Genomic DNA, 14247 nt, shown 5'->3' with positions numbered 1-14247 from the left:
CCCAGGAGTAAGGGTTGGGAGTGGGTTTGTGCTACACTGTTGCATGACGGATTTCTTGCGACTACTCGGATTTGCGCAGCTAAATGTTAGCAAAACTTATTTTTGTTCAAGTCAGATCTTGACATAAGCCAAATGTTCAATTCAGGTCAAGTCACTGACCTTTAGCGCCATAAGTGAACCTCTGCGGTCTGCACGGTCTTGTAGTCGCATCTTCGTTAGCCCCTCAGCGCCAGGTTTTTCAGGGCGATCAAAGTTATGCATGTTATAGATAGTGGAGTCTCGAATACCTATCCAAAATTTTAGGTATTAGGTTTTCTTGTATGAGGCCACTGGTCGGTCGCACAACTTAGCATACCTACTCGAGGGCAGCGCTTTTCGAGGAGCGCTGTGGCCCGAAGGTTTGGACTTTGAATTGTGAAAAACGCCCGCCCGCCGCAAAACACAAACACCGCAAAACGCGCAAAACGCACGCCCGAAACGCCAACGCAAAGGTCGCAAAAAATAAACAAACGCCCGCCTGCCGCAAACCGCAAATAAAAAAACGCAAAAACGCCGCAAAATAATAAAACCGCCCGCATCGCACGCCCGCTAACCGCCAACCGAAAACGCCTAAAAATCGCCCGCCCGCCGCCAAAAAAAAAAAAAAAACACCGCAAAAAACGAAAAAGCGGCCGCCAACCGCAAACAAATTTAACCCTCTAGTGCCCCCGGTATCATATCTGTAAGTCAATTTGCAGAAAATTCGCCTGCTAATCATAGAAGTGAAAATTGTTGAAAACCCTGCTGTATCAGAAGTGGTACGTCTTGGCGACCACCTGGAGGCAAAATTTTTAAGTAATGATTTCTCAGTTTCCCACCAGGTGATTTTGAAGAGGGTCAGTTTGTCCTTTGCCGAAAATCAATTTGAGATGCAAGTGTAAATTTAAGCATTTAGAAAACAAAAAATCAGTCATTTGGAAAGAAACTTGGTATACTGTGAGACAAATGTTCAATATATATCATAGTATGTTGCAAAACATCGCAACTTTTTCAGGGTCGAAGATATGGACCCCTATTTTTGGGGATACTAGATATGATACAGTGGGCATAGCACTCCAATATTTTCTATGAAATTTTCGCCGCTGCAACATACGGTGTGCCAATACCATAGTTTTCTCAGGTGATAAGCATTGCAATGGCCTGTGAGTCATTGCAAATGACGATGGTACAAGATGCATAAATTTGTGAAGTTCGCACCTCTTGCGCCAGATAACTCTATTTCGCTCCAGACTTAAAATGTCATAACGATATTGGTACGCTTATGCCGCCTCTCATCCTTGTCAATCTTCCAACATCTAGCTTTCTATGAGTGGCCTTACATGCCTCATACATCTCGACTTTTCTAACGCTCATAGGAATATGGTTTTGCAACTGTTTGACGATGACAATAGTGAACTTTTTGATCTGCAGGACACTAGCAGACCATATCTTCTAAAACCACGTTAGGAATGACATGCTATCGATGACAAGCTTGTTGATTTCAAGGAACGATCATCCGTGCGAGCATTTATACTCGCGAAACCAAAAATTGAGACTTGATGTTAGGGACAGGAGGATTCAGCGGTCTCATGCACAATTTCGATACCTATTCCAACAGGGGTTATGGACGGGCTTATTTATGTCTTGTGGGTCTATGTGTTAGCTGGGCATGGCTGAAGACTTGCATTAGCAGCCAGCCAGCATTCATATTGGAGAACGACTCACAATTTGTTTGCGATTCAAATCTCCTCCGTTCATCCCAGTATTAAGAGATTGAATGTGGAGTGGAAAACTATATCGTCATCTTCAGAGGAAGCTGGCTAAACGGGCTCGCCATGAAGACAGACTCCGGACCGTAGCTAGGGCGCGGTTCCTTTGATTTTCTATCTAAGAAGTAGGCAACCATGCACTGCTGCCAGGTTACAGCAGGTGCCTGATACCTGGCAAGCATTTTCACTGCCAGGTATGTCATTTGTTAAAGGAAATAGTTCACTTTTTAACATGGGTTTTGAACTGGAATAGCAGTTCCGTAGCTTGGGCTGAGACGAGCATAAATCAGGAGCTTTTACAGCCCAACGATCACCCTAGGCAAAGATATTCTATTTACCGTCCCGAAAAAGGTGTCTTGCGTTGAGGATGTTGTTGCATCCACGTCTGTATTTGTCTAGGCTTTAGACACTGGGCTTATGTAGTTCACGGCATGGCCACGTGGTAAACAACAACAACTTTTGCAAGGACAGATCTGAAAACACAACAAGCGAAAGCTTGTGACGTAAGCACTAATTAGCTGCAACACAACAGTAGGCACTAATTAGCTGCGATACTATAACACCTCCCTTCCAGCTGTTTCCAGCGCTTACAAGTTCAGGCGATCGGGTGGACGCCGGTTACGCGCCGGACGAGAGTTCGCCACGGGGCTGGGTAGTCCAGCGAGCTGGTGTCCGCTCGCGGGCGCCGGAGCGATCTCTGGCTCAGCGGCCGGAGGAAGCGTCACTGGCTGTGCTGTAGTTGATGACGCTGGAGGCGCTGCCGGTTGAGCCGGAAGCGTTTCTGGCAGAGTGACAGGCGCTGATCGGGGCGCTGCAGGTCCGGGCTCAGCTGCAGGCGGCTGGAAGCGGTAGTCGCTTTGAGAACGTCCTTCCTCCCTGAACAGTCCGGTATCACCAGACGTGTATCGCGGCCGGATGTGATCCACATGTCGGCGGAACTTGCGGCCATCTTGGAGAAGAACCGTACAGGTCGGTCCGCATGTCTCGAGAACCGTGCCTGGGAGCCATCTGTACTCGGAGGCTGTTACTTCAGTGATGTAGACTGGATCTCCAGTTCGGAAGGCTCGGATGACAGTGCCCGTTTCGACACTACTGCGGCTTCTCCTTTCCTCCAACGGATGCAGCCGGTTGAGATGCGTCCGAGGAGCACGACGGAAAAGCATCTCGGCCGGAGCTTTCCCTGTTGTCGTGTGCGGTGTGTTCCTGTACTGGAACAGCCATCTTTGGAGCTTCGTGAGCAGCGGTGCTGGTTTCTGCTTCTTGATGCCGTTCTTCACCAGCTTGACCATGCTCTCGGCTTGGCCATTTGATGCCGGGTGCAGCGGTGGAGTGAAGACGTGGCGGATCTGATTGGCGCTCATGAACTCGCCGAACTCCTTGCTGGTGAAGCAGCCATCGTTGTCACTCACGATCACTTCTGGAAGACCGTGCGTGGCAAACGTCATGCGGAGATGATCGATGGTTGTTTGAGCGCTGACGTTGTTGGTGATCCAGACGTCAGGCCACTTGCTGTATGCGTCTACTATGATGAGGAGCATCTTCCCTTCTACAGGACCAGCATAGTCCACGTGGACTCGCTGCCACGGAGCGTCTGGGTACTGCCATGGTTGGGATGCCACCTTCGGCGCAGCTGGTTGATTCAGCTGGCAGGCATCACAGACTTTGGTCACATCTCCAATGTCTGTATCCATTCCGGGCCACCAGATCTGGCCACGGGCTCGGCGCTTCATGGTGCAGATGCCGGGATGTCCTTCATGGAGCAGTCTCAGGACCTTCTGACGGCATGCGGGGGGTACAACGACACGACATCCCCAGAGCAAACACTCGTTTTGTATGCTCAGCTCGGTTTGGCGACCGTGGTACGGCAGGAGGGCTGGCGTTACAGCTGAAGCCTTGGGCCATCCATACCGGGTGTAGTGGAGCACTTCTGAGAGAGTCGGGTCTCGTCGCGTCCACTCTCGAACTGCTTCAACTGTTACCAGGGCATCGTCAGCTTCGAGCATGTGGATGACTTCCATGAGCGGTGTCACTGACGTTTCTGGCACAGTTTCCGGTCTTGGGAGACGGCTGAGAGCGTCTGCTGCGGCATGTTGAGCTGCGTTGCCAGGCGTGTGCTCGAGATGGTACTGGTAGGCATCCAGAGTCACCTTCCATCTCACCATGCGGGGCGGAACAGCGTCTGGCAGGTTTTTGGTCTTGCCAAGCAGTCCCAGTAGAGGCTTGTGATCCGTTCTCAGCGTGAACGATCGACCGTAGAGGAAGCTGTGGAATCGCTTCACCGCGAACACCAGGGCGAGACCTTCCCGGTCGAGCTGACTGTACTTCTTCTCTGCTTCATTGAGTGTGCGGGAAGCGAAGGCGACTGGGCGTTCTCCACTTGGAGTCATTTGTGAGAGGACGGCGCCCAGGCCGTATGAGCTGGCGTCTGCTGAGACGATGACGGGGGCTGTTCCGTCGAAGTGAGCGAGGCATGGTGCCTCACAGAGGAGTGTCTTCGTGGCGTTGAAGGCGTTCTCCTCAGCCGTTCGCCACCGCCACTCTGCATCTTTTTTCAACAGGGCATACAGTGGGGCCGCGACTGCACTCAGCTTCGGGCAGAAGCGACTGAAGTGGTTGATGAGACCGAGATACGTCCTCAGCTGTCCGACGTTTTCAGGTGCTGGGGCGTCTCTCACGGCTGCGATCTTCTGATCTGTTGGATGCAGACCTTCTTTGTCGATTCTCAGTCCGAGGTAGGAGACTTCCGGCAGGAACCAACGACACTTCTTTGCATTGATTCTCAGGTTTTCTCGGTCCAGGCGTTTTAGCACTTCCTCCAGGTTGGCCAGATGTGCAGCATCGTTGGGGCCTGTGACGCAGATGTCGTCGAGGAACACCGTGGTGTTCGGGATTCCGGCCAACAGAGTTTCGATGTGGCGCTGGAATATGGCAGGACCACTGCTGATTCCATATACCAATCTGGTTGCCGAGAAGAGTCCTTTGTGTGTGTTCACTGCTGTGTATTTCTGGCTAGACTCGGACAGCGGGATCTGCAGGTAGGCTTGTTCCAGATCTATTAGCGAGAACTTCTCACCTCCAGATAGCTGGGTCAAGAGCTCGTCCACTTTCGGTAATGGGTACTGCTCCAGATGACTGGCTCTGTTAACCGTGAGGTTATAACTCCCACACAGCCGTACTGACTTGCCATCTGGTTTCAGGATGGTCACCAGGGGCGCTGCCCACTGCGCCGACTTGCAGGGCTTCAAGATTCCCGCCTTGATCTGACGGTCGAGCTCCTCTTCTACCAGCGGACGCAGAGCTAGTGGAACTGACCTGGGCTTGCAGAATACTGGTTTTATGTCGGGATTTATCTCCAGATGAGCTTCAGTATTTGCTTTTCCAAGTTCTGGCTTCGTCAGGTTTGGGAACTTTTTCAGGAGCTCTTGCGCTTTTTCTTCCAGTGAGGCTTTCACCTGGAAGATGGCCTGCCAGTTCAGTCGCACCTTTGACAGCCAATTGCGACCTAGCAGGGGCTTGCCTTCACCTCCCACCACCAGGAGTGGCAGGTGCACTACTTCATCTTGAGCGAGCACCTTCACATCGACTTGACCAACAACTGGAATGGGCTCTCCAGTGAAGGTCTTTAGTCGTTGGCTGGACTTGTCGAGTTTTCTTGTTGGCCACAGCTTGTGGAACAGCTGTTCTGACATCACTGTGACTGCTGCTCCTGTGTCCACTTCCATCTGGACTGTTCTGTCGTCCAAGTTCACTGCTGTGACAAGTGGTTCATTTTCTCTGACTTCTGTCTTGTTCACAGGCAGGCGGATTTGCATGACGTACTCATCAGTTGGGCTGTCTTGCTGAGTTTGACTCAAGTCCTGTTGTTGGCTCATGCATTTGACTTTGCCATGCCGACCATGACTGGGATTCTTCCTTGGCGTAGCCTGTGGCTCCTTGTTACGGCAGGCCACCTTTGTGTGGCCCTGCCGACCACAGTGGTAGCAGGTCTCGTTCTTGAATGGACATTCCCAGTGGTGGTGTTTTGGGCTGTGACATCTTGAACATCTTTCTTTTGTCTCTTGGACACGGGGCTTGCCAGTGAGGTTTCTTTTGCTTTCTACCATGTTCTGGGCTTTTACAGGAGGCAGACTGGTGAACCGGCTTTGATGGTGTGCCTCCATGGCACGGGCCTGTGCTCTTGCCTGTTCCAGGCCCCTTGCAAACGAATGCAAGTTTTCCAGGGTCATTCTCTGCTGCAGGGCTTTCTCCCTTACCCTGGGGTCTCTGACTCCTGCAATCAGCTGCTGGCGGATTTCACGAGCAAGATCCGTGAATTCACAGCTCCTGGCCAAATGTCGCAGGCGTGAGACAAAGCTGTCAATTGACTCACCTTCTCCCTGCACGGCTTGGCGAAAAACATCGCATTCGTAGTCAACGTTTTTCTGTGGCACGAAATAGTCACTGAGTTGTTTGCATATCAGTTGATATGGATCCAGCTGCCTCTGCTCTTGGGCTGCTGCTGGGTCCCCCTGATCGGTGGGCTCTGCGGCCTGAGGCATAGGCAGGGATTCGTGCAAGTCAAAGACTGCTGGACCAGCAAAATGCAGGAGGTATGCCTTTTTTCTGACTGGATTTGACACATCCATCGCCAGACACATATTTTCCAACCTACGGAGCCATCCTGGCCACTCGTCAGGGCGAGATACGTCGAATTGCGGCAATTCCAGCGCGGGCGAGGCCATCGCTGCGCGGGGCTTTTTCGACTGAGTAGCAGAGGCTCAATGTATTTTAGAGCTTGAACTTAAAGTTGCCTCGTCGCCAATATTGTTGCATCCACGTCTGTATTTGTCTAGGCTTTAGACACTGGGCTTATGTAGTTCACGGCATGGCCACGTGGTAAACAACAACAACTTTGTGCAAGGACAGATCTGAAAACACAACAAGCGAAAGCTTGTGACGTAAGCACTAATTAGCTGCAACACAACAGTAGGCACTAATTAGCTGCGATACTATAGATGTGTGCCTTGCATATATTTCCATCCAGTATGAAAAGAGCATGGGTCCCGAAAATTCTTCAGAAACTAGAGAAATTATCTACGAGAACTCTAGAGAAATTCTCGTACTGATTGTTGTGTCGTGAATTTAGCTGCGCTGTTCAGTGTTCGTATCAGCTGCGCCAGAATTGTGCGAGGTTGCTTTGTTATTTTTAGGGAAGACCCAAGTCGTGTCAGCTGATTGCAAATTCCGAACCGGCGCCAATGTGATTTGTAAAATGTAGACGTTTCATGCCCACGCGTTGTAGTCGTGCTTAGTTTCTTATTTGATAGGCACTATAATTGTAAGAATGCTCACCGCCCTCTCGTCTCGTGTTTAGTCACCGGCATCGGCCCACTACTAAGTCCGGGGTGGACTTCCGGTAATGGCGGCGTAGGCGTTGGTCACGTGGGTTTTTGGTATCTTGTTGTGCGGCGGCAGAATACATGTCCGGCAGTTCCGGTGATTGTTTTCGGCCGCCCGCCTCTCACGAGGCCACAGTGAAGAGGCAACACAACAAAGTGGCGACTGAGGACTTCGAACAGTGATTTTTCACCATGGATTTCGCGGCGGCTCCCGCGCCGTTTTTGCCCACCGCTGGAGCTGAGCCGGCGATTCCCTGGCCTCGGTGGGTCAGGATGTTTGAGAACTTTTTGTGTGCGGTCGGAGGTGACGCTTTCCCTCCCGCACGTCGCCAAGCTGTCCTCCTGACTTGTCTAGGGACGGAGGGGCAGCGGGTGTTTGAGAATCTGCCACCCATGGAGAAGCTGGAAAGCGAGGACGACTTCCAATGGTGCCTGCGCCGCCTCGAGGCCCATTTCGCTCCCAAACAGAATGTTTGTGTTGAGCGCTACCGCTTTCGCAGCCGGGGGCAGCAACCAGGTGAGACCACCAGCCAGTGGGTCTCCGTGCTGCGCCAGTTGGCCAGCACGTGTGAGTACGGTGCCCAGATGGACGAGTTTATCAGGGACCAGGTGATTGAGAAGACCGTGAGCTCCAAGCTGAGGCAGCGGCTTCTCATGGAAGGGTCAGGTCTGACTCTGGAGAAGACCCTGACTCTGGCCGACACCTTGGAGTCTGCTGAACGAGAAGCAAGGGTGATCGAGGGACCAGCCGTGCCTGTGCCTGTCCAGGCCCTGCAGCCACAGAAGTTTCAGCGAGGGGGGTCCAGACGCCGACGCTTCGGCCCGGTCCCAGCCCAGCAGCAGGAAGGACGGCAGCAGCTTCCGCAGGGGAGGCAGCAGCAGCCGAGACGGCAGCAACCACAGCAGCAGACAGCAGGCCCTGAGTGCTGGGGCTGCGGGCGCCCTGGACATCGCAGAGGTGACCGCAGCTGCCCAGCGTTCGGTAGGAAGTGCTCCAAGTGCGGTAAGACCAACCACTTTGCCCAGCACTGCGGTGCTAGTGTGGTTTCTAGTGTCCAGGTGCTAGCTGTTGGGGCTAGTGCCGTGCCGCTGACCCTTGATGCTGAGGTAGAGGGGCTCAAGGTAACTTTCACTGTGGACTCAGGGTCTCCAGTTTCCATCCTGCCGAGGGACTCTGTGCAGGGTGATCTCGGGGCAGCCGAGGAGAGCCTTTGTGCCTACGGGGGGAGCGTGCTAAATGTGCTGGGGGTGAAAAGTGTTCATGTGTCATGCCGGGGGAAAACAGAGTTGGTCAAAGTGTATGTTGTGCCGTCAGGACGCGCTCTGATGGGCCTTGACCTGATGGAAGTGTTTGATGTTTGTATTGTGGGCAACCGTGTGTGCAGTGTGTCCACCAACCCCACCTGTGTGTCCTCTCCTGAGCCTGCCCAACCCACCAGCCCTCCTGACGAGCTACCAGCCTCTCCGGGGGCCCAACCCGCTATCCTTGGGTACCAGCACCGAGTGACAGTTGACCCAGGGGTACCACCAGTGCGCCAGCCACTGCGCCGCCTGCCTTTGGCTGTGCTGGACGCAGTGAGTGCCCGGATTGATGAGCTGGAGGCCCAGGGCGTGATTGAGAAGGTGAGCGCGTCTCCCTGGATCTCACCACTGGTCGTTGGCAGGAAACGGGACGGTGCCATCCGCCTCTGCGTTGACATGAGGAGGGTGAACCAGGCGGTCATCACGGATGGTCATCCTCTCCCGAGGATTGAGGACGTTCTCGATCGGCTCCGTGGTTCGCTGATGTTCTCCAGGCTGGACCTGAAGGACGCGTACCACCAGCTGGAGCTGCATCCCGACAGCCAGAACCTGACCACGTTTGTCAGCCACAAGGGTTTGTACCGGTTCCGCCGTGTAAACTTTGGTCTGGCGAGTGCCGGCCCTTGTTTTCAGAGGGTGATGACGTCGATGCTGGAGGGCATCCCCGGGGTGGAGGTGTACCTCGACGACATCATCATCCACGCACCGTCCCAGGCGGAGCATGACGCTCGCCTGAAGCAGGTGCTGCGGCGGTTGGAGGACCACCGTGTGAAAGTGAACTGGTCCAAGAGTGCCACCGGCTGCCGTGACATTGATTTCCTCGGTTACAGGATCTCAGCGGCCGGTGTGCAGATCGACCCAGGGCGGATCAGTCCGCTGCTGGAGGCTCCAGAGCCACAGGACGAGAAGGGCCTCCGCGCCTTCCTGGGAGCCACGGGCTACCACGCCCGTTTCATGCCGCGGTACTCGGACCTGGTCGAGCCGCTGCGAGCTGCGCTGCGCGCTGACAAGTTCGAGTGGTCGCCGGCGCTGTCCAGCGCCGTCCAGCGCGTCAAGGACGCCATCCGTCAGTCACCGGCGCTGGGTATGTTCGACCCCGCGCTCGCCACGGTGCTGACGACCGACGCCAGCGACGTCGGAGCAGGCGCGTGTGTGACGCAGATCGACGCCTCGGGGTCGCCCAGGGTCGTCGCGTACGCGTCTAAGTCGTTCTCTCCGGCCGAGCGTAACTACTCCACTGTGGAGAAGGAGGCGCTGGCCGTGGTGTGGGCCTGTGAGAAGTTTCGCCACTATCTCTGGGGGTGGAAATTCACTCTGCGCACGGATCATCAGGCTCTGTGTACCATTTTCGGTCCCAAGGGTTCCACGCGCGTCGGGCGGCGTGTCGCGCGGTGGGAGGCCCGCCTGCTCGAGTTTTCTTTCGACGTTGAGTACGTCCGCTCGGAGCGGAACACCGTGGCCGACGGCCTGTCACGGCTGCCGGTAGCCGAGACCTGGTGGCCGGATGATGACGATCTCCAGATTGCAGCTCTGACGGTGGCAGCAGCCATCTCTGAGGAGGAGCTCAGTGACGCCTCGGCGGCCGACGAGTGTCTCAGCGTCGTCCGTGGGTACGTGTCCGGGCAGTGGCCCCGCCAGAGGGACGTTGACCCCCGAGCAGCTGGTTTCTTTCAGGTACGGGACGAGCTGTCCGTACATGGCCAGCTGCTGCTCCGCGGTGACCGGCTGGTGGTGCCAGCGGCGCTGCGCGAGCGCGTTCTGACTAACGCGCACGCGGGCCACCAGGGGGTGGTCCGCACAAAACAGCGGCTTCGTGAGCGTTTCTGGTGGCCGCGCCTGGACCGGCAGGTGCGTGACCTGCTGAAGAGCTGTGAGGTCTGCTCTCAGCACGATGGGCACGTGCGGAGGGAGAGGCCGCCCCTCCAGCCCATCCCACTCCCAGATGGACCGTGGCAGCGCCTCATGGTGGACGTGATCGGTCCCATGAGAGGTCCGTCGTCTGAGCGCTACGGCATTGTGCTCGTCGATATGTACAGCCGGTGGCCGGAGGTCGCGCTCTGCCAGGACGCGACGGCAGACAGTATCTGCCAGTTCCTGGAGACAGTGTTCGCTCGCGAAGGTGTGCCGCTGGAGCTACTGTCAGATAACGGCCCTGCGTTCCGGTCGGGCCGACTCGCCGAGTTTTTGGGTCGCATGGGCGTCAAACAGACGTTTAGTTCGCCCTATTCGCCGCAGACCAACGGCATGGTCGAGCGGCTGAACCGGACGGTTAAGGAAGCCATCCAGTCGGCTCGCCTGGCGAGGGAGCCGCGCTCGACGTTTGTCAGAAAGTTCCTGGGTGAGTACCGGGTCACGGTCCACCCGGCGACCGGAGTGTCGCCCTTTGTTTTGATGAGGGGGCGGGAGGCGCGGACGATTCTCGATGTGACCCCGTCCGATGTGACCCCGTCCGGCCGTGCTGCCGAGGATCGAGCTGTCCGGCAGCATCACCAGTCGTACCAGGAGACCTACAGGGCCCGGTATGACCGCACCGCCACGGCCGCCCCGCGATGGGAAGCTGGCGACTGGGTGCGAGTACGGAAGCCCGGGACGGGCCGGGTCGAGGGGCAGCGCTCTGTGCAGGTGAGCCGCAGGACCGGTCCGGTCAGCTACAGGCTGGCCACAGGTGAGCGGGTGCATGCCAGGCGCCTGGTACCGGGCCGCCCGGGGGAAGCTGATCGCGAGGTGCCGGTGACCTTTTACCCAGTCGGGGGCGAGCCCGAGCCTACTGACCCAGCCCCGGTGACCGTGGACCCCGCTCCTACCGATGATGTGTGTCCCGAGCCGCCCAGGGGTACCAGTCCTGTCCCAGCGGCGCCAGTCGGTGCCGCCCCTGACGAGCATGCGGCCCCGCGCCGCAGCCGTAGGGTGCGTAGGCCGCGGAAGCGTTTCTCGCCGTAGGTTAGGCGAGTTTGCGCGTGTACAGTTTAGCTCAGCACCGTACCTGTGCCTGGGTGTTTTCATAGGGTGTGTTTTCCCTCAAAGAGAGGGGTGGTGTTGTGTCGTGAATTTAGCTGCGCTGTTCAGTGTTCGTATCAGCTGCGCCAGAATTGTGCGAGGTTGCTTTGTTATTTTTAGGGAAGACCCAAGTCGTGTCAGCTGATTGCAAATTCCGAACCGGCGCCAATGTGATTTGTAAAATGTAGACGTTTCATGCCCACGCGTTGTAGTCGTGCTTAGTTTCTTATTTGATAGGCACTATAATTGTAAGAATGCTCACCGCCCTCTCGTCTCGTGTTTAGTCACCGGCATCGGCCCACTACTAAGTCCGGGGTGGACTTCCGGTAATGGCGGCGTAGGCGTTGGTCACGTGGGTTTTTGGTATCTTGTTGTGCGGCGGCAGAATACATGTCCGGCAGTTCCGGTGATTGTTTTCGGCCGCCCGCCTCTCACGAGGCCACAGTGAAGAGGCAACACAACACTGATCAATTAGGACATTCAGGGGAACATTATCAGATCGAGCAGATCGCCCAAATGCCGGTGGCTGCGATAATTTCTCTGTTTCTGAAGAATTTTCGGGACCCATGCTCTTTTCATACTGGATCGGGTGTGCCTTACAGAAACTGAAAAGTTCTTCCTATATCAAAATATAGAAAAAAAAATCTTTTGTTATAAAAAGGTTTTATTTTCTTTGCTGATTATTTTGAACATAAAAAATAATAAATCGTTGCAAAAAAAATAATTTCGTGAAAGTGAACTATTTCCTTTAACAGATATTGACATATGCCGCCAACTGTGGTAGCTGAGTGCCACTGAACAAAAAGGATTTATAGGTACTAAAACATGGATACTACTTTTGTACTTAAAAGTTAAAGTGCGGCATTGCGTAATGCGTATGCTCACCTCCATATGAGGTCAATGAATATTGTGCAAGTTCCTGCCGATCGGTGGGCAGTTACCTGTACCTTTGTTGTCTGACACGTACAACCGTTACTGCACTGGTCAGTGCGCGGCTGTTATACTGCAACGCCGATGACATCAGGACCGCACGACCAGTCAAAGTGCGAACTGACGATTCACAGGCTGAGAGTTTCAGTCACCAGAGATTGTTCAGCTATCGTGAAGATAAACCAGCATCGTCTTTGGCATTGATCCCGGTCCGTCGGCAGGCTGTCCAGCATTTTGCATCAGAACTGCTTCACTTCAACCACTTACCGCGAGCCAACTGTAAAGTGTAATGTCTTCATTTCTATATCAAGTATGCATAACGCATCTACGTTTGAGAAGCACGGCCCACATGTCTGAATTATGGAAAAAATTGCACAAGTGCAACGCGCTGCGCTGTATCGTGGAAATAGAAGGAATAGAAGGCACTCGTAAATAGATGCCTATTGCCTATGATTAGCGTTGTTCCCTAAGCACCGACTGAAAGGACATTTTGATACAAGAAGGATGCCAATGAAATATTAAGAAAATGTTCTGATAAAAAGTGCACAGTGAAGGATGTCTTGTTGGCATTTTACACATTTTAACTGCCACTTTTATCACTGAAATTTTTAATAATATATATTTTCTCATCTATGTCTTCACTTCCTTCTGTGTGGTCTGATACCACTAAAAATTACCAAGTGGAATGCCCAATGTATCATATTTGATACAAAATTTATTTCCGAAATTTGAACTGCGAAAAAATATTTGACTCCAGATTTCGAACAAGGGACCCTAAATGAATCATATGTCACAAGGTGCTAATTTTAGGAACCGTGGAACTATGCGTGGGCATTAGAGGGTTAACACCGCAAACGACGCAAAAAAAAAAAGAAAACCGCCCGCATCGCCCGCCCGCCCGCCCGCCGCCAAAGACAAACACCGCAAAAAAACACAAAACGCCCGCCCGCCGCAAAACGTAAACACCGCAAAACGTGTAAATAAAACGCACGCCCGAAAAGCCAACGCAAACGGCAAAAAAAATCGCCCGACCGCCGCAAACCACACAGAAAAAAACGCCGAAACGCCGAAAAAAATAAAACCGCCCGCACCGCACCGACGCTAACTGCTAACCGAAAACGACTAAAAGTCGCCCGCCAGCCGCCAAACGCAAACACCGCAAATAAGCGCCCGGCCGCAGCAAGATAATAATTTATCAACGACTGGCATACCGCTAGGCTGGTCATTTTCACAAATCAAAAAGATATCTGCAAAAATCTCCTAGATGAAAGCGCCCGATTAAAAAACGGATGGCACGTGCGTGTTCCTCGCCCCCAACTTCCTTCAGGTCAATCGTCATTTGGGTCACCTAACGCATTGAGGACCGGCTGGGTGGAATGAACATTGCGCCAAGAAACGTAAGTATATTGTCAAAAAGAATCCCCAGAATGATGGATCCCAAAAGTTTGAAACTACCATTTTGGCCCACTGGACGACCGGATGACACCCATTGTTTGGTCACCCACGCCATAGTATGCATCATGGGTGCGCCGAAATGACCAAAAGTCCCAATTTCCGGTGTGCAGGGTCATTTTCAACGGCACGTGGCACGTGGTTCTGGACTTTTCCGGCCACTTTGCGACATACCCATGGGTAGTGCACCGAATGGTGGTTGATCTGCATGGAGGAAAATGGGGGGTCGTTTGGATCGTTTTCGAGCAATCCGCCGTGGAACGCATTTTTTTCATTTTGCCCATTGGCTTAACACGGGAATTTTCAAAGTCACGTGGCACGTGCACCAGATGGTCCGCGGAGGGGAGACCCATACCAGAACGTAGATCACCTGGCCCACTAGTAATCCTGAAAAAATCAGA

The 14247-nt window shown here is 53.8% G+C and overlaps 2 protein-coding genes across 2 annotated transcripts; one reads left to right on the top strand and one right to left on the bottom strand.

Annotated features, from left to right (window-relative positions):
- Positions 1–2374: 2374 nt before the first annotated feature.
- LOC122380294 (uncharacterized protein K02A2.6-like) lies at positions 2375–5476 on the bottom strand. The gene has a single exon (XM_043363341.1). The coding sequence runs from the start codon at positions 5474–5476 to the stop codon at positions 2375–2377; it is 3102 nt and encodes a 1033-aa protein (XP_043219276.1).
- Positions 5477–7558: 2082 nt separating this feature from the next.
- Positions 7559–11407, top strand: LOC122380293 (uncharacterized protein K02A2.6-like). Its single transcript, XM_043363340.1, has 2 exons — positions 7559–7827; positions 8605–11407. Exons 1-2 carry the CDS (start codon positions 7559–7561, stop codon positions 11405–11407), a joined length of 3072 nt encoding a protein of 1023 aa, XP_043219275.1.
- Positions 11408–14247: the final 2840 nt, after the last annotated feature.

This window comes from Amphibalanus amphitrite, unplaced genomic scaffold, assembly GCF_019059575.1.
Source record: "Amphibalanus amphitrite isolate SeventyFive unplaced genomic scaffold, NRLGWU_Aamphi_draft 000094F_arrow, whole genome shotgun sequence".
In the NCBI taxonomy this organism is placed as follows: Eukaryota; Metazoa; Arthropoda; class Thecostraca; order Balanomorpha; family Balanidae; genus Amphibalanus; species Amphibalanus amphitrite.
Note: the sequence above shows the minus strand (reverse complement) of the source record. Positions and strands in the feature narration are given on the sequence as shown.

Coding starts and splice junctions, on each gene's coding strand:
- LOC122380293 (XM_043363340.1), top strand. CDS start 7,559: ATGGAGAAGCTGGAAAGCGAGGACGACTTCCAATGGTGCCTGCGCCGC. Junction 7,828..8,604: donor CAGCGGCTTCTCATGGAAGG/GTCAGGTCTGAC, acceptor CCAACCCACCAG/CCCTCCTGACGAGCTACCAG.
- LOC122380294 (XM_043363341.1), bottom strand. CDS start 5,476: ATGTCAGAACAGCTGTTCCACAAGCTGTGGCCAACAAGAAAACTCGAC.